The sequence below is a fragment of the Hetaerina americana genome, unplaced genomic scaffold (assembly GCF_022747635.1).
Source record: "Hetaerina americana unplaced genomic scaffold, ioHetAmer1.1.p SCAF_6, whole genome shotgun sequence".
NCBI lineage: Eukaryota > Metazoa > Arthropoda > Insecta > Odonata > Calopterygidae > Hetaerina > Hetaerina americana.
Window position 1 is genome coordinate 41,080,931 of NW_027287205.1, and position 25,041 is coordinate 41,105,971.

General features: G+C 40.4%; 1 protein-coding gene across 1 annotated transcript; it reads left to right on the forward strand.

The window, feature by feature from the left end:
* Nucleotides 1-3,087: 3,087 nt before the first annotated feature.
* LOC139695265 (GILT-like protein 1) lies at nt 3,088-25,041 on the forward strand. The gene is made up of 5 exons (XM_071593960.1): nt 3,088-3,252; nt 6,229-6,366; nt 18,665-18,835; nt 20,910-21,056; nt 23,787-25,041. Exons 1-5 carry the CDS (start codon nt 3,190-3,192, stop codon nt 23,967-23,969), a joined length of 702 nt encoding a protein of 233 aa, XP_071450061.1. The 5' UTR covers nt 3,088-3,189; the 3' UTR covers nt 23,970-25,041.

The window sequence follows — 25,041 nt, forward strand, 5'->3', positions numbered from 1 at the left end:
TAGTATGAAGCAGATAAAAATTTAGATTATATAATAACAACAGTCTCTCTGACTGTTATGATAATAGTCTAATATATATATTCAAACATGAAAACACACCATATGGCGAACAAATATTCATTCATATGGAAATAGATATAAGGAAAAGGGATAGAAACACATATAAAGGATGAACACAGAGGAAGGTGGAATCAAGCATATCACAAGTGTTAAAATATTTCCTTGACTGGGACTTGACCATGAATCTTTCAACTTGCCCAGGCCGATGCTTTGGCATCGGCCCGGATCACATTAACTTTAACTCCTATCTAAATGAATGGAAAGGAAATTAAGGAGCATCAAGTAACATCAAGTTGTATTTGTTTGTATAGCAGATCTTGAGAAGGCAATTAATAGGGCAAATTATATCAAGTTTATGAATACATAATTTATGTATCAAGTTTATGAAAACACTGAAGAAACTAGTAAATTGGAAGGGTAGGAGGCTTAGCCATAATCTGTGCTTGTCTCAGACTGCTCAGGTGCGAGTGGTAAATGAAGATATGAGATGAAAATTGCTAAAAAGACAGATAAGAGAGATAGATAATGGGCTGTCCTGTATCACCTGTGCTTTTCAACATATACGTGACAGAAATGTTTAAAGAAGCATGGAAAAAACGAGATTGAAATGGAAGTTGGTGCCGAATTAATTAAATCAGTTAGATTTGCAGATAATCATCACTTATTAAGCCACTCAGCCCAGAGGTTACAAGCATAGCTAAGCACAATGGAAATTCAGTGCAATGGTAATGGCATGAAAATAAATGGAAACAAAACAAAAGTTATGCAGTTTTCAGGAAAGAGCAAAGCAAAATTAAATATTAAAATAGGAACTCATAAACTTGAGCAGGTGGAACAATTTACCTCCCTCTAGACCAAAATGGTCAAAGTAATAAGAACATACATGAGAAGAAGAATTTCACTAGCCAAAGAAGCTTTCACAAAAAGGAAGGAATTGATGACAGTGACATTGAGTAGGGATGTTAAGAAAAGACAGGTAAAAACTTCAAAATGGAAAATGGCTATTTAAGTTGTGGAAACATGGTTATTGAAGGCAAGTGGTGGGTTTAGTACATCTTAGCTTTTTCATTTCTGGAGAAACTTATTACCTCGGTTTACATATAATTGAATCTTATTACATACCTAATACCCAGACTATACAATGTTCTAAGTAATGATTGTAATCCACAAGCTAACTAAAACTTGATCATCTACAAATCTGGTTTGATCATTTCCCCCCATCTTCATTCCTAAATCCAGCCCTTCATATGCCTCGCTTATCTAATTCAATTTATAGTTGTTGAAAAGCACTAATGCTAATTAAAAATTCTGTTCTACTCCCCTGACAATCATTGTCCTCCTTGAATAATAATCTTGAACCTCTACTTATGAAGCATGAGCCATGTATAGGTTTGAAATAAATCCAATCAAGCATCAATATAGAGGATGTGGAGCTATTGGCTGTTGAAGAAATTGTCACAAGAAGAGAATCCTATAGCCAATAAAAATAATTATATCCAAAAGGATGAAGGGTGGAGAGGAGTTCTTCTTAATTATTTTTATTGGCTATAGGATTCTCTTCTTGTGACAAAGCATCAATATGATGTGGACCAATTATATTACCTGATTTCATATAATTATTTTTATATACTTATTCCTTGGCTTTGTTCCATTTTGTTACTCTATGACAATAAACCCTCACAGATTAGAATTATGTTGGTAGGGGTCCAATTGTGACCCACGAACTAGTAAAGAAATTACTTTCCTTGGTGACTCATAAGCTTGAAATTAAATGGTGTGGTCATCTTCCTCTTTCTTTCCCTTGAGTAAATATCTTTTAATCCATGTTTGTATCTTTGTAGTAGTAGTAGTAGTAGTATTTATGGGAGGCAACAGACAGCTGAGGTCATTTGCAACATTACGGATGGACTGGAAAGGATGAAGGGTGGAGAGAAACCCGGCGTTGGCATTAGCCTACTCTTTACGAAAGGCACCAAGGGTTTTGCAGCTTTACGTGCCATCCAACGGACGGTTTACTCACTCAAAGTGCCCTCCACAAAGCACCTCAAGTAGGGATCGAGATACCACTGAAAATTTTTCTACACCGCCGAGATTTGAACCCGGGCCCTTTGGGTGGGAAGCCAGTACGTTAGCCACCGCACCATCTCGATCTCCTTATATAGAAGTTCAGGGGATTCATTTATATCTTTTTTCATTACTATTTCCATAACTAATGACACTTAATACTTATAGTCAAAAGTATGCATGATTATTCAATATTTCTCCTTTTTTTACCTTGATTTTCCAGACTGCAATCATGTGCGTATACACACCTCTGTCCATTGGTGTAGGTACTTCTGTAACCTAATCACTGGCTATGAAGTTGTCACAGAAAAATGATGATATCTGGAGTCACTAAGCTGGTACTGATGATTTACAGATGTTTTTATCATTATAAATGCTTTAGAATCAATTGCCGTGATTTTATTAATCAAAAATTTAAAAAAGTGAGCTTTTTTGTATACTTAATGCCTTTGTTATACCATTATTGGTATTCTTTACTAGGTCGTCCAGTATACTTCCCTTTGAAATACTTCTATCTTATGTGAAACATATTGAATAATACCACCAATTTTGAAAGCTATCAATTTTTAGCAGATAAATGATAATGCACAACCGTAGATGAGCGAAGAACACAATTTTTCTACCTTCATGGGCCCGCCTTGTACGGATTAACCTTATTTGGAGGCACTAAAGTATTATTCATAGTTTTTATCTCGACCTTGAATGCACTCCAAATGGACGGAATGTCTAAATTTTCCGAAATCATTATTTTTTGCTCCTCCTGTAAAATTTATTTGACGCGGGGATTTTCTTTCAAGGCGTTCTAATTAAACAAGTGTCCGCTTCAAGGGACGGCGCCACCGTTTCCCCTTCGTTCCGTAGTGCTGCCGTTGCCGCTTTTTCGTCGTCCAATGAGGAGGCTTTTCGAACATGTGGAAGGGGGGTGGGAAGCTCACATTCCAAAACTCCAAGCGGTCTCTGGAATCCTCTTCAAGTGGTCGCATCTCTTTGCAGTCGAGCTTCTTGGGGTGTACATCGTCGTAGGAATATTCACTCTCTGTCAGCTACTATCAATTTGGAGTTAGAATGTCTGCGTTTGCTGTCTTAGTTTTCCTGGCCCTTTCAGCGTCATCTGTTACCTACGCACAGGTGAGAGATTGTTTTTGAAAACCGGCGCCTAGGGAAATTTAGATTCTTACGAATAAATTAGACTTTGGCATTGATCATTTTCATTGTTTTATCGTAATTTTAATGGGGCAGGGCTTGGGCGTGGCAGTGCTAAAATTCGGGAAAAATAAGTTCCCTCATCTGTGTAGCAATTTTATATTTGTTACTTAACGGCTCATCATATCGTCAAGGAGGGGATCCAGAGGATTTTTTGGAGACTTCAGCGGTCTGTTTCCTTAGTTCGTCTTTGGAGATGATCGGAGTGAAGTTAAATGAAACTGATCCAATATATTTCCGTTTCATTATCGATTTATTCTTTCACAGCGTAAAACTTTTTCAATCCGCGAATATTTCCGACAATGTCGAAGTAGGAAGTCTTATTTTTCACCCAAGCATAATGCGATTTGTATTAAAATACTATTTGATGTATTATTTTTAGCGTTTAATACCTAGCAATCAGTTTTTTAGTTTTGGATAGTTTTATTTGTAGTGTGAAAATAAATTTCCCAGGCTGGATTTGATTTAGTCTCCAGGTGGGCGCGTACGTCTGTCTATTAAATGAATTTTCACAACTTCGTGTGAAGAAACTTGTTGATTTAGAGATTCCTCGGGCAGTTCCTCCCTTATATTCTCCCCAACTTATGTGCATACCTCGTACCGTTACCTATTCCACCCTCTTCACCTTGCTTTTCCGAAGTTCTCATCCTCTCGCTGCTGAGCCGAAACATTTGAAATGTTACGGTGACTCATTCTTGATTCGAGAGTGAACTGCCCGTGCCTTGAAATTTCTTCAAGAATTTCTTCAGAAGTCAACGTCAACCAAGAACCCATAAATTTCTTCTTCATTCAATTAAGTGTTTACGCCCACAGTGAACTCATCCATGAAAAACGTCAGTGCAGCAGTTGAAATTAATTTTCTCTAGTGGTAATTATTTTATCCCTGCATACTGGGTTGACGTGTCGTTTGCGGAGGTAAATAAGCATTATAACTTGATTCGGCATGATTAAAGTTGTTTTTTTTGAAGCTTAAATCTGTTTTGTCTCTGTTCGATCTGGGTGCCGGACAACGGAGTCATTACGTGGCAATTTTTGGTCATCGAGTTCACGCCTATGGATGTCCTTTCGTGCACGGAAAAATGCTTCACCTGCATGCACTCTTTGGTGTCCATTTTGGCCAATTTATTTGGTTGTCGTGAAAAGGATTTGAGCCTGAAGCTTTCGGACGTTGAGGAATGTCCGTTTACCTTGGATGCATCGGCTTGTCGGTCGTAAATATTTCCATGTTTTTCTTAAAGGACAATACGGTTAGCCGTTCAAATCAAGCCGAAATGAGTACTTCTGAATGAAATCCTCGGCTTGCCCTTTTTTCTCCGCTGGAATATGCGTTTAATTGAAACCGTGGACGGGTTTAGTCTCGGATTATCTTCAAATGTCTAAAAACTTATTCTACGGTGGTCAAAACGGTTTTGGTCTAATGTCAAATCCCCCCTTCGTGACTTAAGGTGCGAGTGGCGATTTTTATTGCCCCATTTCTGGCACTTTTTCATCCAGACGAATTAAGCTGGTACTCTGAAATGTAGGTTTTGCTTTGGCGCGTCGTGAGATAGATTCCCGCCAGTTTTCTTAATGTAGAGACGAGACAAGTTGCATCCTATGGTTTGGATACTTGGCATTCGCTTCCCTCCCACCCGAAACATCTTACGTCATCCCTTCTTTGGCCTCAACCTTGGAAAGTGGGGGTACAAGGTTAATTGAAATGTGGCATGATGATTCCACTGTTGACTATTTATGGCAATTCTTGAACAAGTTTCCAGATTTTTGGTCTGCTAATTATTCAGTTTTTTTAATGACAACGTGAGTTCATTCGTAAGATCTTCGTACTCGGAGCATGTCTTCGCATTCAAATTTTTCTGATGAGATTAACCTTAGGTTGACCCCTGACAGGCTTTTAACGAAAATCGATGCGGTGATTTTGTCTTAATTTTTCAATTTGAAAATAGTATCTCATTCTGGGAATAACATTGCTCGCGGGATGAATTTCGTCACCGGGTTCTGAGCCCGGGCTCTCGGTACAGAAGTCTTGAGCTTCCTAACTAATAAGACTGCCACGCCCCATTTTACGTTTTTTAAATGTAATTTATTACTGTTTGGATGATTTCTGATATCTCGCGTAAGGGTAATGCTAACAATGAAGCCTTGAATAGCCTTGGTGGTGGTGCATAAAACGGAAAAATGCGTTGCGGCGTGAGGTTTTTCCCGCCGTTCATTAGAAATAAGTTAATGATTTAAACTCACTCCGCTCAAGTGCACTGTGCAGTAGATTCTTTTGGCATGGCCATGTCTCAGATTATTTCGACCTCATCATTGTTTCCCTACCCCTTTGGTTTTATCAAACGTTTCAAAAAAGTGCAATTCGCTCTTCTAGAATTGATCGCCATTCCTCGAGTGTGATGAGGTAGCTCGATTCGAAACTTCCTCATGCTTAACGATGACGAGGCAAGAGGAAAAACGGTAGAGCTAAAAAATTCAACCACGTAGCAAATGGTCGCAATGCACAGCTTGGAGTGAATAGAATCTAAATTTAACGAGAAGTCTGGTCAGGATGAGTGGTTTTAGTTTGGGGTGCAGATTTGGTTGCAATAGGTTACCACTGCAGAACTGTGGCCTTTTTTCTTTCGGAACGGCCAATATACAGTTCTGCTATCAGCCTTGGTAAAGTAATGGAAGCGGAGTTTCTTCTTTTCTCAACTAAACCAGATATCGTGGTGGTTAATGCCATAACCTCACCTTCCCTTTCGTACAGACTTACTCCCTCCGCATTTATTTTCCTGCCAAATGCCTATCGACCCACCTTTCGGGATGAAGCTTAGGGCTGGAGGAACAATTTTACCGGTGCATCCATATTTCTTAGCCACTTCCAGTTTACCTCCTTCTAATATAAAATTTCATTCTTTCCAGTCTACCGTCCATGTGGATATCTACTATGAATCCCTGTGTCCAGACAGCATGGCATTCATCACGAAGCAGTTCTACCCAACGTACAAAAAAATGGCCAAGTACATGAAGGTTAACTTCATTCCATACGGAAATTCCAACGTAAGTATTTACCTCGCGGTGTTAATCTTTTTGGGCGCAAGTGCTTTTAAATCTAACATGTGTGGTAGCAAGAATTTCGAGAAGAATTTCAATTTATCTTTCAAGTCAGAACTTGATATAAACCTGAATGCGGAAATATCTTCGTGGCATTTTTCGTGGAAATTGAAGTGCGTATCAGTCACGCCATTGAAATGTAATGGTAGTTGAAATATTGCTCTTGGTTTTATATCATATGCCCTTGTTAGGGCATGTCGTCGCGGACTTTAAGTTCGCGATGACAATTATTGGCCAGTGAAATCTCTTCAGTAAAGCTATTCAGACTAAGACTTCTAGTAACGTATGTTTCTTTGACGTCGGCCGAATGAACTTGAATGCTTTATGAGTTCTTATTTATTGCTTGCTATTTGGATTGCCGAACTAAGATGGAAATCTTTGCGTCCAGCCTTAGTGGGCGCTGTCCTGTCACTCCTGTCGAGTGTTTCAAGGTATTATTGCACAGGTTATATGCGACTCTAGCCCACAATATTGAAGTTATTGGGAAAATTTTCTATCCGCTCTAACTAATGCTAACCTTTGAATTCACGCCTGTGCGGCTCCATTAATCCTTTGCCTCTCTGTACAGGAATGGAACAAACTTAACTTTCTCGTGATCATTTTAGATTTTGTGCCAATATTCAGCCGTTTCACTTCTTTTCTTTCCTGATGCTCACGAAGTTATTCTCGGAGAGGTTGTAATGATTCATTTGGAAGGGTCTAGACCTAGATACATAACTAGATATGTGGAGGGGGCACGTTTTATCTATTTCTTCGCAAACTTTTTACAAAGACTTATTCGAGATAGTAGGAATAGCTAAGAATGTTTAATTTTTCAAATGACGTGGATTTGTTTTTTATTTAATTGTATAAATTTGAAATAATCCTCATAATGCTTTCCCATGGAAAGCTACCACTCGGGATCATTTTTTTGACCCTGGGCACGGTGTCCACGTAGAAATACTTGGTTATAAACCTGTGACTCTATTGGAATTAAACATTGTCTGGCTTACTTAAGCTTATTCGTGCGAACTAACATCCTTTTACGGGGCAGTAGCCGGATATGTTCATGATGACGCGAATTGAGGTCCTCTCAAAGAGTCTGGTCTAAGACAATCTTTAAAATCATGAAACCTCTCCATTTAATTCCGCAGGTGTGAATTAATGTTAATAAGTGACGATACTTCTTACAATGACATTTATTTGCTCGAATGCCCTGTACAGGCTTCCCTGGTCTTGTGATATTTCTAAGATGTTGTTCTGGGGAAATTATTTTTCATTTTGATTTTAAATATACTTACATTGATTATTTTCTTGTGTTTCTAGCGATTAGTCTACACTCGTTGATAAAAACTCACTGAAGTATCCGGGAAAATGTAATGCTGGTACTTTATTTGCTTCGTAACCTGGCTTAAAGCAGATAGCGCACGGTGTAATCGGCGTTTACGTATTTCAATCAGTGGCGTCGTAGCGGACTGGAAGGGGGGAAGTGTTCTACCGAAGTGAACGGTTCCTTCCTCTTAACGCCACCAGCCCTTTCTGTTTTTAGATTCGTCCGGTGCGAGACTTAACAGGAGCACTCGATTTGCCACGTACGTCTAATTGCATGGATACTTTCCCAAGCAAAATGTTACTGAGTTTTTGTATCGCACTCACAGATTTTGCCAGGTCTTAAATTTTGATTTTAGTTGGTTGGCGGGTAAATTTGGTTTTTAACGATTTTATAATATCCGTTTCGAGGTATTTGAATCAATCAAGACTGTTAAACTTTCGGAAACCATAAACTTTCTTATGTATTTCACTAAAAGATTTCTCACCTGTAAAGGAGTGGAATGGAAAGGCTAGATAGTAGTCAGATACTACGCGATTTTGATTGTTTTGTTATTTATTGTTTTTCATTGAACTGATTAGAACTCAGCACTGAACAAACCACACTGAACTGAATGGAATTCAGCATAACGTATTTTTACGTGTTAGCGCCTGATCTGGTCACACCACAAGGGTGATCGACTTGGGTGATAAACTGACTCTTCTGTTTCTTAACTACGTGATTACTAATTGAGGTAAAAGAAGACTTGTGTTAGTGTTCTCGGGATCTGATAATCTTACCTACGTACCCCGAAGTACAAGAGCTTTCTCTAAGAGCTCGATTACCTTCCAAAGCATGCTAATAGTTACCAATGTCGTTATTGCTCTTATAACTTAGCTTACTTAAAGCACCGCCGATTACTCACCCGTTTTGTTTGCGGGCGCCTTCGCTGCGTTATTCCCGAAACGAAGTTTCGAGCAAATAGGAATATGTGCAATTTCCCATTGTTCTCGTAGGTTCTTCCGTAGAAATGCCGGGCCTGAAAATTTCATTTGGAATTCCCTTGCGTAATTTTCGGGATTGGAAAAGTGGCGTTCACATATTGAGTACTTACTTGATTGCGGCCTGCATTGAACCGACCATGAAATGTAAAGTTCGTTATTTTACTGCTTAGCATAAAATTGAATTAATTCCTTGGGAGAAAGTGCTACCCTTCGGTGATGTGAATAATCTAGTGTGTGTAGCACTATTCTTCAATAGTTAAAACTCCAGAACAGAATTTGTCCCATGTGAAATTACTGCGCCGAATTGTACATATTGTATAGGTACCACTGATTCGACGATACTTAAAAATATATTAAAATATCGGGGAATGACATCAGTTTTGGAACTTAATATTTTTCTTTCTGTCACAGAAGTTTCCACAAATTAATCTAAGTATAACTGAACAATTCAGTGTTATCCAGTGCACGATATGCGAATAGCGGTCGTTGCCCCGCTGTTCGCTAATCGTCGGAAACTGGCTTGGCGGATATATTTTAGATATGGAATTGGTAGTTATTAGGGAAGGCAACACACAGCGAAGGTCATTTACTTCATTGGGGATAAATATGTAATTTGATAATGTTTTGTGGACAGAATTAGGTTCATTTTAGAAATTAAAATAGTATTTTCGTGGTCTACTCTTATGACCTGTAAAAATCAATTTTTGAAATAAGTTCAGTTTTAAGATTTCGCTTTCCTTCCCAGAAAATATTAGACTATTGCCCATTTCTACGGAAGCCTCCCCAAGGCATGCCCGATATAAGGACGCCCATCAATTGACCCGACTAAATCAACATGTAAAAGTTCCCGTCTATTATACCCACCTGTGGTCTATATTATCTCGACTTTCTCTCCGAGCGAATGCTCGGATACTTTTAGGCAGTCCTTATCCTCCCCGCTCACATCCCTGCTATCATTAAGAGTCCAGAATGGAGGTGGGTCTTCTGGCGTGTAACGTCTGATAACTGAGCGAGAAATAGCCCAGGAGTGGCCGAGGGCTGCAGATTCCCTGCCACTCCCACCCTCGGTTGCCGGGGGTCTCTCTTCCCACCCTTCCTGCCCCGTCCTTCCTCGAAAGCTTCACTACTCATCCCTATATTCTTCGGCCCTCTCTCGCTTCGGTCGCCATTAGTCTCACGCAAAGTGGGCATTTCGCGAGCGTGTCCTGGTGACTGACGCTCGCGCGTTCGTGTGCGTGCGTGCTCAGATGGGACGCCGCTCAGTCTGCCGGTAAAAGTGCTTCCGACGATCAATGGTGCAGAAATCGCCGTCTCCGTGCGGCCGGCGTTTCGTTTGTGGAACGAGGTCACTCGGCGTTAGGCGCTTGGCAAGCGGGACGTGCACTTCCAAACGTGGGAATTGATGCTTTCTAACTCCTACCCCCGTTCCCAAACGCTGGGATGCTAATTTGGTTACACTATTGAAATAGATGACACGCGACTCGGAAAGAAACAGGTTTCGAAAGTTAAGCTAGGAATGTCTCCATGCTGTGTAACTGTTGTGATAAAAAAATTAATTTCCAGCACTTCATGAAAAAGCATTTTTTAGAAAAAAATTGTGGGCAAATATTATGGGGCAATATCTGAAATTACAGTACCTTATATGGGATTCACTCTAATAGTTTTCTGTGAAGCTTCTCTTAATAGTATTGCAATAAAGATGGCTATATCTAGTTTGAATAATTCTACTTGTGAGTATTGATGTCGCTTAAAAATTTCGCAGATTTTTTAAAAGCGTGGTTAATTTTAATTTTTTAATACCCGTATCAGTTAATTTTTACAGTTCAACTAAGTCTGACTCGCGCCGTGTTTCTTATTTGTCTTTGATCGTTACATTTGAATTTTAAGCAAAATGTTGACTTTAAGGGTCAGATTTCGTTAAATCTGCATTCAGCCCGGTTCTCATGTAAACTCGTTACGCTTACGAAATTTCAAATTTGGCGTAGTTCAAACTGTCGAAGTTTTTCATAATCGGGGCAAAATTTTTCCTTGCTGTATTTTTTTCATTTTTTTCTACTGTGTTCTCTGAATTGTGCTTTGGGGAAATACTAGATTTAATGTATTACTAATGCGGTGTTTTAATTTTTATTGCGTTCGTATCAAAATGGAATTGCTTTTTTTTCTATTTCATTCTGAGCAATCTAGTGAAAATTTTAAATTCCTAGACTGTAATCGCTTCCTTCCTTAGCCCGTAGCTGTATCTAAAGGGACAACTTTCCTTCGAACTTTCAGATATAATACATTGCGGTAAAATGAAGAATCACTGCGATGCATTTGTGAAAGCTGTTCTACCCGCCAAATTTAGGTCCTCGACTCGATATGCGGCGCTGATATTTCTTTGAGGGCATTGGTCTGATGTGTTGACGAATTTGACAGTTCAGTGGTAACCTCGAGAAGAAATACTTCTGAATTTCCTGTTGGGGAGGTATTATTTTCTTCCTAGACGCTGTAATCAGCGATATGGGTTTTCATTATTTGTAAGTTCATTCTTCTCCTACAATAGTTAATCTCCGTGACAGCAATTGTTAGTAATTGCTATGTTAGTATTTTTGTTCTTTGAAGTAGCGCACCGATGTGCTTGGCCTTATGTCTCGGTTTTACTCTTCGCGGAAGTTTGCATGAGGACAGGTTGGTTAATCAACTCGCGAATTCAGGTTTTCTGCGGAAGTAAACCTCCGTTGAACGTTATTGCAGGTTTTAACTGTTGATTTGTTTAATTCGCTAAATTTTCGTTATGTCTGTGCAAGTTCTTCGAAGTAAAAGATTAAGCTGCGGATTGATTCCCGGTGTACCAGTGGGAAACTTAACATGGTCATGTTTGAAGGGGGTTAATTTTCTTATGCGATCACGTTATTAGTGGGAAGCTGAGACATTTGGTTAGAGGGCGTGAGTGAATTGCAAACATGATTTCGTGTATTTGCCGGCGACAGGTCCCAGTCGATCGAAATATTGGTCAAATGGATACGTGACTCATTTAATGCATGGAGACGACTAAGGCAGCCATAGCTCTGTTGAGATTCAAAATGTCTTGTCACCGTTACGTATAGTCGTAGTCATCCCCGTGAGATATCAACCAAAAGAATTTCGTCCCATAATTCGCTGTAGTACTGAACATTAAGCGGTGCATTAAGGAAAAACCCTTGAAGCATGGAACTCTTAATGCGAGGTTTAATAAGGTCAGGTAACATTTGATTAATAAACTATAAAAATAAGAATTAATAAACAAATGAGAATGTAAACATCGTAGCCGTAGTAACTCATCAGTCAGTTATTGGTAGTTTAAAGTTCGTTATTGAACTCAACCTAGCAGTTGTAAAACTGAGTTTTGGCCCTAACCAGAGGTCGAAGTTAACCATCAGATTGAGGAATTCTAAATCCTCGCCTAAGACGACTGATTGGTAAAATAATTCGACCTAGACTTGTGTACAAAGCATTGTGCCGCGAATTTTTTCATTCTTATAATGATGGAAAAATTAATAAATAAAACCTATGATTACTGAAGATATAAATCAAAAGGTCGTCCTCTCGGGAGCGTCGTTGCCCTCGGAATGTTTATCTGGTACCAATCGGTAACGCGACATCTGAAAAATATTTCATCCACTGCATTTCATGAATATCGGATTTAAAGACGTGAAAGTGGGAAGGCTCTTCCTGAAAACATTTGATTATATTCAGTCGACACATTTATGCGGACCATCACTCGCGTTGAAAGGGATAAAGAGTTCAAGATTTACGGTTGTTCGGATATGTGGAGCAGGTGAATGAATTGGTTGTTCCGTTTAAACCAAAATTGATCGCCACGGGTCATTCACTCCAAAAAAATTGGGGTTTCTTCCGCAGTCGTGTTCACTCCAGTTTTTTACCGTAAAATAATTTGCGCGGTTTCCGACGACACTTGGCGGGGAGTTAATTTAATATTTTCTTATTGACTCGGGCGAGGATGATTGAAATGGAAGCGTTATAGTGGTGACGAGTAACTTCAACCGAGACCATAAGGGTGAAATTCTTTTCACAGGAGCTTGCGATCTCCACTAATAATGAAACTATCGTATTTAGTTACTTAGAGTATTTTCACTCCCTTGTCTTATCATACGACATATTATGCCTATTATAATTATTTTGCTAGTTTTGCACACAGGATGTATTTAATCCATTGATTTTATAATGTGAGCATACGTTAAATCAATTATTTGATTTGGAGTAACTTGACCGAATTCTCCCTTGGGTCCTGCCTCACGTTTCACGAGAAATTTCACCCATAAATGCTTATATTGTGTACTGTGGAAGTTGGGAAGCTTGCGACCCAGAAAAACTTCTAAATGCGCTGTTTTTATAAGGGCTTTCAGCTCTGCTCACGACGGCAACCAGCAAACCTGTTCCTCGGGAGGGTTTTCTTTGACTGAGTTCACTGTCCGTGATGAGGGGAGGGAGGGGAGACGACCCGGCGACCCTCATAGGGCCGGCATTCATGTTTCTATCCTTTTCACCTCGACCTTGAAAGGTGGGAAGAAAGTTTTTCGCGTATTCAGTGGCGTCCTTTGACGTGCGGGTAATGAGTTGGGAAACTTCTCAACTGGTGCTCAAGATTTGCTGAAAGTCCGTGGCGTTCAGATTTTCATTTCCTAAAAATAGTTTTTCAAAAATAGGCCATCTCTGCTCTGGAAAAATCTCCTCGGATTTTCACCTCTAATAAGCTTGAGGAATGGAAAATTATAAGCTGCTATCTAGTTAAGGATCCATGGTGAATATGTGGCAATCCCAAGCATTTTCAATGTAATTATATTGCGAACCGAAATCTTGGTTTTTTTATACCCACAAGACAATTAATCTACAATGGGTGTATTTACTTAGGCTTTCACTGTGGGGTTTGATTTTTTTTCTGAAATTTAGGTTGGAGAAACTAAGGTCAGCAGGCATTTTTGTAATGACGCCCCGATATCCATTAAAAATTACTCCTTCGTATGAGGAATGTCGTAGGAGTCTCATTAGAAATGCTTTCCTCCCACTGACACACATTCAAGAAAATGCACTGAACTCGATTTAGTAATCGAAAATCTTTATCAAAACTGAACATTTGCAAAATCTCGAATATGTGGGAAAAAGAATATAAACTTAAACGAAGAAAGACAGCCTTCGGAAATACTTTGCAAGAGATGACAAAAGAAGTGTATACGTATTACCTTAGGTCCCTACTAGTTTAATTTCCCAATAGTTAATATGACGTGGCTCTGTTTAGTTCTGCGCATCCATTCCACATGAAGTCGCTGGCAATTAAAAAATGCTAGTCACTGTCCCATTTTGTTAATTGCTAGTATATTTTTTAGCACAATGATAGTCTGTGCTTTATAACCTTAATGTGCTCTACGTTGTTCGCGCATTGACATGCTCTCACCTGGGCAACGAGAAACATTTTCTTATGTTCAGTGACTCGTGCGAGGTATCGGTACATTCGTATCACTCGTTCCCTTGGTCTTGCTGCGTAGAATTGGGGTTGTGCTGCCCTTGATGACAGCCCTTGACATGAGGCACTTTCTTTCCTTTTTTTGCATCTGTTCACATGCCACTTTCATTAAAGAGCAGTGCCTAGATTTTATCGTTCTGGAATAGTTCACCGCTGTATAGTAAAGTTTTTTGTTTCCGTTATGCGCCTTTGGAAAGAATAAAAGTTCTGCGGATTTATGCACCGTTGGTCGATGTTTGGACCTGCATGCTAAAGCGGACCCCGCCCGAATTCAATTTGAATGGCGAATTAAGGCTCGTTGCATTGAAGGTCTAAAATGAGATCAGGGATACAGATTTTTTTATTCAATCAATAGTGGCAATAACATTTATTATCCTCTACGGTATTTCTCATTCTCCATTTGCTGTTTACCGAATGTTTTCACCTGTTAATTTTATGATTTACATTTTTATAACGTCGCCATTAGGCAACTCGTGAATCTGGTTTCAAACGGTCGTCTTCAGGTCTGAAGTAGTCAGCTGAAGATACTCATTCATGACTATGGTCGATAATAATGTATGAAGTGTGATTTGGTGTTGGTGTATAGCATTAACTGTACATGTGTTGGCGCGAAAGTAAGGAAGAGAGAACTTTCGTAACCTAGTTTCACTCGCTGCGATCTGTCTTTGGTCTTAAAGAAATTTATAAGCAAGCTGTGTAAATTAGGCAATCTTTTAGGCTAGTATATGTATAAATAAATATGAGAGCAACAAAATTTGCACTTTTCCACAGAATTATTTTCAACGTACCGTAACATTTATTTGTATTATTTATATAAATAGAGTGGGTCGCGGTAGTCCAGTGGGTAGAGCGTTGGACTACTGACCGGAGGGTCCCGGGTTCGATTCCCGGGCAAGGCACTCTGGGCACCTGCAGCTCTACCCAAGCTGTGATTTTTCGGGTACCAGGTCTTCCTGGGAAACCATAAGGAACTGGCCCCCCTACCCTGATGAGTGAATTTTCACACGCCGTATAGGGCTTAGTACTGGGTGATCTCTACCATCACCTACTAAACCGACCTTCGGGTTGATTACTGTGTTTATGGTTTATATATATATAAATGTATATATTTTATGGAAAAATAGTGCTCATATCAATAAGGCTAGGGTCCTGTTAAGGCGAACGCCTACGTCGGCCAAAGTCGGCATTTCTAATCGCTCCTCCATCAGCTGCATAAGCTGGTGGTGGTTTGGGATACGGGACACGTGCGATCAGGCAAGATCTATCAGTATTCAAGTTAGACGATTGGGCATATCTGGGGAGCGAAAACAGAAGAGAATATTCTTCAGAGTTACCGGAAATTGTCAGTTTGCCATCCTCTCCGAATGAAGTTTTGGAATGAAAAATTTGTTCCGCAAATTTGTTGGACTCCGGTTTCAAGTTGTAACGTGGAACGTTAAAAGTTACGAAACTGTGAATTTTATTCATTAGCTTAATTTCACTCCCTGCAATCTGCCGTGAAACACGAGGCAATATATCGGATAGAAACGGAACTAATGGCTCTGGATACCGTTCACTTTGAAAAAGATGTCTCCGCGATCCTCGTTTGATTTAAAAGAAAAGTGCCGACTCATTTCCGAATAATTAAAATTTCCGTCGGGTCTTTGTCGTCAGGAAACGGAATCCAGACAAGGATGTCTGGGGTGTTCACTTAATAGTACTGATTAGGGTTAAAATTGGCAAGCCCCAGCTTGGACAGCCTTATTCCAGACCTGCCATATTGCCCCATTATACTTAGAATCATTGGCACGTCTTAATCAGGTTCCATGAAATCTTCTATTGTTCGATATTCATGACTCGGCGACCCGAGATTATGGTGTTGGCACCTACCATGGAACGAGAATTTCAGTGTTCGCGATTGCCTTGATTGCTTTCCAAGGAGGCGACTTCACCCCGTTTGTATTCTCTTCAGTTGGCCCTTAGCCTTAAGAAATGTGTGTCGCAAGGATGTGGCAGGGGATGAATACACATGACTAAAATTGACCCAAATATTTTTCCCCTAGCGCAGTCACAGTTGTTCTTTTCGTTAATGGAAAAAATGACATTGAATCACTGTTCTACACTTAATCTTTCTCTAATTTTGATGTGATCTCGCCCCCCGTAGTAAGACTGGTCTAATACAGCAAAACTTTAAAAATCGAGGTTTTACGCTGCACGCGATCCAATTTGGTAATCAATCCAACTTTATGTATCTATTGGAGTGAAAACGTCAGAATTATAGTGCCGGTGGTGTGTGTGCAGGTGGTGATGCGGTAGCGGAGGCAAGGGGCCACCATTATTGTGATATTATGCAGTCCCCATATCTCCTCCCTGTAAGGGGAAAAGTAGGCGGGGTCAATCTCGCTTTCGTCGCGTGCAGGTAATGCCCATGAATTCCGACCGTAATTTTGATGGATGTGTAACGTGGAAAACAGTTTTTGTTGACTTATCCGAATGGTTGCTTTGTAATCTTCAAGAACGGAGCAAATGGTCCCGTTGAAAGGTCGTCGCTAGGTTTTCCAGTCCGTTGGTCGTATATGGGAAGTGTGGAGGGTTTTTCGTGCTCTTTGGCCTGACTTGGAAGAGTCGTTCCTCGGAAACAGGAAAAATGCTGTTAAATTGTGAAGCAATCTTGTTTTTTAGGCTTCATTGTGTTTATTTATTGTGCAGTAATCTAAGCTAAGCTAATACGTAATTGTGGGAAATCTGGTATTACACTTGGCGTGTAAGGCTTAAGCGTGTTCCTCCTTCGTTGAGAGCGCAAGTCCCGAAGTACTTGCGGAACTGTTGTAGGTAAACATTGTAACATCCTGCCGCAAGACTCATTAAGCTGTGTGTGTTGTCTTCATTGTCGCGCCGAAAATAAGCATGATGGCAGAGCACATGTTTTGTTCAAGCCTGCGGTGTTGTCACGGAAAGAAACCCTCACTTCGTCTGTTCGTGATGCTCTGTATCACACCACCTCCTATCACATAATCATGAAAGCTGGAACAAGAGACATCAGAGCTGGTTATCATAGTGATTTATCCATAATCTTCCATGATCCAGTATTATTCCTAGAATGGACTAGTTCCCATCTTAGAAACAATAACTGTCATCCGGTTTTGAAGACAGTCCAGGCCATAATACTATTCGTCACTCGTTAAGCCATGGTATTTCCTTTTCTGGTTGTTTATATGATGCCGATGTGTAGTAATCTTCGCACTCGTTAAAAGCGTGGAATATTCTAAGGCGGAAGAGAGCATCACGTTTCCTTGTCATTTATTATTTCCTCAATGTCGCAAGTACGTCCGAACGATTGATAATTTTGCTCGTAGCTTGTTTATCATATTTAAGAATAGTGTGTGGTGCATTTTGTCTTGGATTTTTCTCGAACTAAGTGACTCACATGGGTAGGGAAATTTCAAGTAAGCAAGAAATAAAAAAAAATCGAAATGTCGTAATTCGTACTTCCTGCTGTTGTAAAAAAGCTTGATAATGAATATAAGGGAAAGCAATAAAGGTTAAGGTGTGGTGAGTAAGAGGGGTCTCCCCGTTCCTAGAAATACAGGCGAGGCAGTAAGTGTTACTAAGGCATTTATTGGGTGACCGAAATGTTGATGACTGTGGGGAATATATTAGGTGAGTGAGTGAGAGTAAAATATTTAGTATTTTGGACAGAATGAAGGGCAGTAGAATTCGTATTCAACTAAAGGATGTCATTAGCCACGGGAAGGGTGAGGTGAATGTAGGATGAATTACATTGGGACCGCGTTCATTCATGAACAGGCAAGACTAAAGGAAAGATTTAGAAAGACTTGAGGTTTAGAAAGGTGTAGGACAACAAGTGTTTTCTTGCGACACGGTGTTATTGTGGCCCCAAACTATTTACGTAGATGAGACCACTACGATGAAATGCGATGGACATCGTAGTCGTTGTTCCTCCTTTGCAAGGTACGCAATCGTAACAAAATTTGAACCCATGGAAGCGAAAATATTTTTTGGGAGTTAAAATATCAAACTTTAGTCAAAAGCAAATACTACTTGATGTATTGAAGAATGTGGGCGTGGATATTTGTGAGAAAATATGTAGAATTACATCAATATTTGAACTACTACTTGTGCATGTAAGGCTTGTCCTAACACCCCCCGCCAAGCGTCTTTTGCATATGTTTTTTGTATTTTGTTTCTTGTGTTAGCAGAATCTTAGTGTCGCAATATTCATGCATGTTATTTTAAGGAATTGCGTTCAACCTACCTTGAACGGAAGGCTGTTACTAGTAGCCCAAAACCATTGGTGAATGCTATCTTTCTCCGTGCCTGCATCAGCTTGCTAACATTTTCCTCTTTCTCTCGTCCGGTCACTGACCACTTCTCGTGGCCTCCGCCCTCCCCCTCTCTTCCCTCGGGCCCGCCCTCCTCCCTGTGCGGCCTATCATCCTTCCACGAGAGCAGACGACCAAGGACGAGGTGACCGGAGTCCTTTCGTTCGTCTGCCAGCATGGCCCAGACGAGTGCTTCGGCAACAAGGTGCAATCCTGCGCCCTCGCTCACCTGACCGACGAGATGAAGAAAGTGGAGTTCGTCAACTGCATGATGACGCGTAAAAACAGCTCTGGACTCGAGGTAAGGTACATTTTGTTTCCTCGGGCGAAACCGTCGGGTCTCCCTAGGTCATTTTCGTAGTATGTGATAACAAAGCGGAGTGGAATATGAAATGGAAACCGGCTTCGTTCTTCTTTTAAGAACGAAGCGAGAGGAATATAGTAGTTGTTTTATGGGAGGCGACCAACAGTTAAGGTCATTTGCGCCATTAGGTAAGAATGGGGTGAAAGGAAGGGTGGTGAGAAATCCGCAGTCGGCATTACCCTACTCCTGTCAAAAGGCGCCTAGGGGTCCGCAGTTTGTCCCATCCGACGGACGTCTCTAAAGTGCTCTCCCCAAAGCACCTCAATTATCGATCGGGATACCATTGAAAAATACTGTCTTCAGGATTTGAACCCGGGCCCTCGCGGTGGTAAGCCTGTACGTTAGGCACCGCAACATCCCTAATATCCTCGAGAAGAATATCCACAGATCCCAAACTTACTCGATTTCCCAGGATGTGCAGGGTGCCGGACTAATATTGGAAGACTCAATCAAAAACCAAGATAATTCTAATTAAAGCTCGTCTCAAAATCGATATTTCTTAACCTTTAGCCTCAGCCGGTATCCCCTAGCTCTGTTTCTTTCTACCCCGAGGTTAATGGGAAAGGTATCTTTAAATTTTTCATGGAAACTATAGCTTTATTTAAGCGACTTGGATTGGAGAGGAAGTAACACCTCGGGGTAACATGAGTAAATATTTCCTTACTCTGTTACGTGCAGGGAATCGGGTAGTTCTTGTATTTTGAACAAAGGCATGGACCATTATTTTATCCTGATTGGTTCTATAGCATGCACATTTAAGCAGATTAGCGTCCTTGGCTCTTTCCATACAAGAGCCTTTCAATCTTCATAATTATTGAGTAAAGATATATATTGTCATAGTAGCCGCTTTCATTAGCATTTTGCTTTTGGATATTTGCAATCCATTAAGGACCAAATTTGGTAGATTCTTAAATCGTGGGGATATCAAGAGGGCAGTCCATGGATATGCTTAAACTACTCCCGTGAGTAATTGGTATGTTTGCGTCAATATATACTTCCGTCAATTGGGGAAGATTAATATTTCAAGTAGGTTCGCGACGTGTACTCCAAGCTTAGCCTTCATATTCCTCCATAGCCCCTGGAACTACGAAAATGTTCTTCAAATTTTAGTACTCTGCTTGCATATGAACAGTAAATCTGTTTTATAATTCACTGCCCATCGTGCGCCGAATATATGTACACCGTCTCGATATAGACCGCGTATATAGGCAAACCGGAATCTCGATGACAACCTAACCTATCCATTTACCTTAGTAGTGACGGGCAACGAGCATTCTCAAAGCACGCTTGGGGGCGGGTCAAGAGGGGCAACACGAGGAGCATGGAAAATAATGACCCGATAGGAAGGAAATTTTGGAATGGCGCGACGCTTACGCTGTTAGGGCAAAACAAAATGTGATTTATGATGAAAGCGTGCATGCAGCTGCGTCGCCCTTTGCACCAGAGTTCTAAGCAGAGAGAATTCTTGGTAAGAACAGGCCGAGGCGTCAATTATCCGCTCCTGCACTACGCCAAGTATTAGAGGCCAGTGGATTTATGGATAGGGGAATGGATTTATTTATATAATGGATAGGGGAATGGATTTTAAAAGCTTTAAAGTTGATCGTTGTTGACTGGTCATCTTCACAAGTGAGAGCGGGGCTTGGGTTGCTTTTTTATGAGATTCTTTCGTGCAGTCTTGTAAATGATACTCAGTATCCGCACTATTAATCCATTAAATTGCTCCTTCCCACCGGGATATCTGGTACAATTAGCTGTTGTAAAAGCTGTTGTGAAGTGTTTTAACTCGACAAGATTATTATGACGACTCTAAACTTAAAGACACCCAGGCGCAGACCTTTGTGGTGGCCGCGAGGTCCGTGTAGGATGTAGATTTAGCTGTGGTTTTTTTGTGTATAACTTCCTAATGTTTAACCTGCCTGCAGACTGAAGCGGGAGTTTTCTAAATCTTCAGCTTCAGGACGGTCATCCAAGTCTCCTAATCTCGTGGTAATTTCAACTCCATTTTCAGTGCGCCACCGAAATCAACGCGAGCTTCGACCCGATCCAGATGTGCATCAATGGCGTGGAAGGGAACACGACGCTGGCCAAAATGGGAGAAAAGACCAAGGCTCTGATGCCACCTCTTACGTCAGTCCCCACTGTCGTGTTTGATATGGTGAGTCGTGTCCTCTTACGGAAGCTGTGCCCGTATAACTCGTCTGACGAATCTCGCTGTATCCTTGGTAATATGGAGAGCCACACCCGACAGCAGGGTTGATGATCCAAACTCGCTCTAAGACTCGCTTGGTAATGCCAACTGCGAGTTATAACCATCGGTCAGGTAATTGGCAGCCCTGACAGTTGGTGAAACGTTTTTGGAGGGAATAAGATCTCACTATTTCAATGCAACAATTTCAGAGTGTAAAAATCATTCGCCTTAACTGGGATTCGAACCCAGATCCCTCAATATCCGGTCGAGTGCTTTAGCCACTTAAGCTACCGAGGCGTCCTCTTAAACTCTGAAATTTTGGGGCTTTTAAAGGAACAAGATGTTGTGACGAAAGTTTTCGTCTACACTCTGAAATTGTTGCATTGAAATGCACATTAGCGGATGACTCCGTTAAAAGTTACTGTTGCGGCATCTCCCGCAGTTTCTTTGGAATTTGTCAAAGATCTCACTAGTTCTTGCCGGAATGGGAGTGGTTTCATCTTGTGTCGCTCGGAGACCATTGGCACGCATCCTCTGCATACAATCTTAAAAGCTGTAGGTTTTATTTATTTTTAATTCGCCAAAAAAACTAGCTGTTTGAGTTGATGTAGCGTCTGATTCCAATGAAAGTATTATCGAATCGCTGAAATGAATTTGAATGTTATGGCAACACGCGTGTAGATTAAGAAATGATGTGGTTGGTTTTAGTGCATAATTTCCTTATGTTCAACCTGCCTGAAGAACGAAGCGGGACTTGACGAAATCTGTCCATTGTTTCCACATTTCCACCGCCAGCGAACGCTAGTCTAGGTGAAGGAAATGGAGTAGGGAATTTGAAAATGGGGACCATTTCACGGAAAAGTAAATTCACAAATTTCGGCGATAGGAGTGTTTAAGACCTTTATATCAGCACCCGAGTCTATCTGAAACACGGTCTTAGTTTTTTCTCGTGTCACATCAATTGATTATATTAATTTACAATGGCTAATTCAATGCCACGCATATAAACCCTTCCCTGTAGTTTCCATATGGCTTGCTAAATTTGCGCTTTCGCATAGTAACAAATCGCACTTATAAATTTGAGTAGATGAATATTTTAAAATGATCATATCGCTTGCTACTGATCTGCGGGCATAACCGAAGTCTGTAATTAACTATATTTGGTTTTTGTGACATTAAAAGCCGCGAGATTTTCGTTAACTTCTTCGCAATTTGTGTGCGCGTGGATCTCTTTCAGTAATAGTCTGCGTTATTTGAATTTTTTCCCATTGGTCGTAATGTGTGGAGGGAGAAGATAAAGCTGTCGATCTACATTCAAACTGGTCACCATTATCCGGAACAATAAGTAGTCTTGCGTAAGAAGCAGTTGTACGGACCTGCACGTGCAGACAATTATTTAGAGTAAAATTCCCCCGATTCCTCATTTCCTTGTGTGTGGATTCTGCTTAGTGTTCCATTGATTGTATTATCACATCACAGAGAATGGTCTCTTTCTTATATCAGCGAGAGTAATGTAGTTTTCACGGGTAAGTGGAACGTTTTAAACTATTTAAGTGCTTTCCACGATTCCTGTGCTTAATGATACGGGGATGCAGCAGCCTATTACTGGAACACGGAACTCGTACTGTGAAATTGGTGCGTTCACGGCTATATTGCAGTGAACACGGACAATAATGGTCCACAAAGTTGACATTTTTATATAAAATTCTGGGGTGCAACTAAAACTGTTAAGTGTTCTGAATATATTTGTAACCCGTGTTTTAAACCCAGGAAATAGGTCTGGACATACCGGCCTATGCGTCATTTTGTCAAGGTTAATTTTATCTGGGAAACATTACACATAAGTTCGAGAAGTGATGTGCTGAGAAAAGACAAAGTAATTCCCTTAATAAACAAACCCTTCCGGTCAACAGCTGAAGTATCTGACCACTAGTCTACGCCCTCCACAGATTAAGAACTGCCAGTGGGTTTATTTTCATAACTTCGTTACATTTCGAATTACTGCGGAGAACAAGTCGGGATGAATCATAGAAACCTATTAATGCCGGTCGGTGGAGGGAGATAGACGTCCACTAGCTTAAGTGGTGAATTAATCTTTGGCCGCTCAAGAATTGGCGTGCCGTCAAATGAATAGCTTTGCATTCATTAGCGGGTGATGGTCGTATGAGAGCAAACCTTAATACTTCTAAGGCGCAATGTTATCTTAGACTGATTCTTCGTTCACATCAGTAACAAACCCCTAGCCATTTGAAAACTCACGAGTATTTGAAAGTAATCATAATGCTATCCCATTTTCCTTGCTTTCCACGGTGGATCCTAATTTACCGAAATAGAAAAGTGAAATTTGTCTTCACTAATAGAAAATATTAGTGGTCCCAATTTTTGCTTTTTTAATAAATCAAGATCGTATTACGCTGTCGGTAGACGTGTACGTGAATAGCCTTCCACTCGCCGAACATCCGAGGGCATTATCAAAAAACAATTGGATTTATCCAAGAACTGGGGTGGGTTTTAGGATCCAATTTGTGCTAAAATTAGCTATTTCAAAGAGGAAGCAATAAAGATTGTCGATGAGGATCTATGAGGGAACAAAGTTGTGGTAGGAAATGCATAGAATAGCTTGAAGAGCCACTTAAAACCGAACATGATATGATAGTCTTGATTGATTTTAACCTAATGATTTTTTTTCTTTCCCAGAAATACAAAATGGAGGAACAGAAGATGATTACATCAGACTTCATGATGGCTCTGTGTTCTCGTATTACCACCAACAAGCCCACAGAATGCTCCGGTAAGAGCGGCGCCACGTACGCTGCCCAAGCCGCACCTTCCATCGTGTTTGCCCTCGCTGCATTGCTGCCTGTAGCTGCCTTTCACTAAAACAAGAAGCCACGCCTACGAACTGGAGACACTCACCGCCACCCAAACTTCTGTCGTCTTATCTTCTGACAATTAAATCAGTCATTTCGACCGTGGTGCGTAGTCTGTTAATAGGTCAGAAGACAGTCGAGTCTCGGAGTAATTTGCCTGCCGGGCCCTCTGGTGTGGAGTGCGGTGTTTATCTTCCGGTTGAGACGACGGATTGTCAGCTTCGTCAGAAGGCGAATGTAAAATTTTTTGAACGCTTCGTTCACCGAAGAGGAAATGAAAGGTTGTGCATATTCGAGGAAAAGGAAGCTTCTTTGCTTTTAATGTTTCGAGAGTTACAAATGCTTGTATTAGTGAAAAAAGGTATTCCGGATTTTTTTTAATTGGAAAAAAGTACAATCTGTAAAGTTTTCGGGAGATGTTGGTTGGATGGACAATTTTTTTATTACTTATTTGCGTGCCATGTTTATTTTTTTGTGACATTATTTTGTGCATGCTTGTAAGTGATAATTATTTTCACTGTATTTTGAGGTGACCGCTAAGTATTACTTTAAAATGGATTGCATGGATGTTAAATGCCTTAAAAAGTTCAGCACGAGCGAAAAGGTTTGTTGTAAATGAGGGTGAAATGAGGCCTAATTGACCCAAATTGTCACTCCAGTAAAACAAGATTGATATGAACTGGTTGTCTAATTTTTATGCTGCGTTGCAGGGGAACTTTCGAAATTTAAATTTTTTATAAAGGTTTTAAGGGCGAATCACAGATCTCAGTCCCTAAGAAAGTGTTCGTCTCCCGGCCGCATTTACGCGATACACTATTATTAAGGCATATTGTTCCTTATTCGTACTTAAAACTCGTCAAGAATTTGGTTTTTGAAGGATAAATGTCACGGTGTGTTTTTATGCTGTCGTCATATTCACAACTGAAACAGCACTGTGGCATTAGATTTGAGATTACATACTGCTGTACCATAAGTGGTCTTCTGTGTAATTGATTTTATTTTTGAAAGGTGTTGCATTGAAAGAATTAAAAATGTTTATGCGTGTTCAAGTAGAGGTTGTAATAAAGAACAAAAGTAAAGAA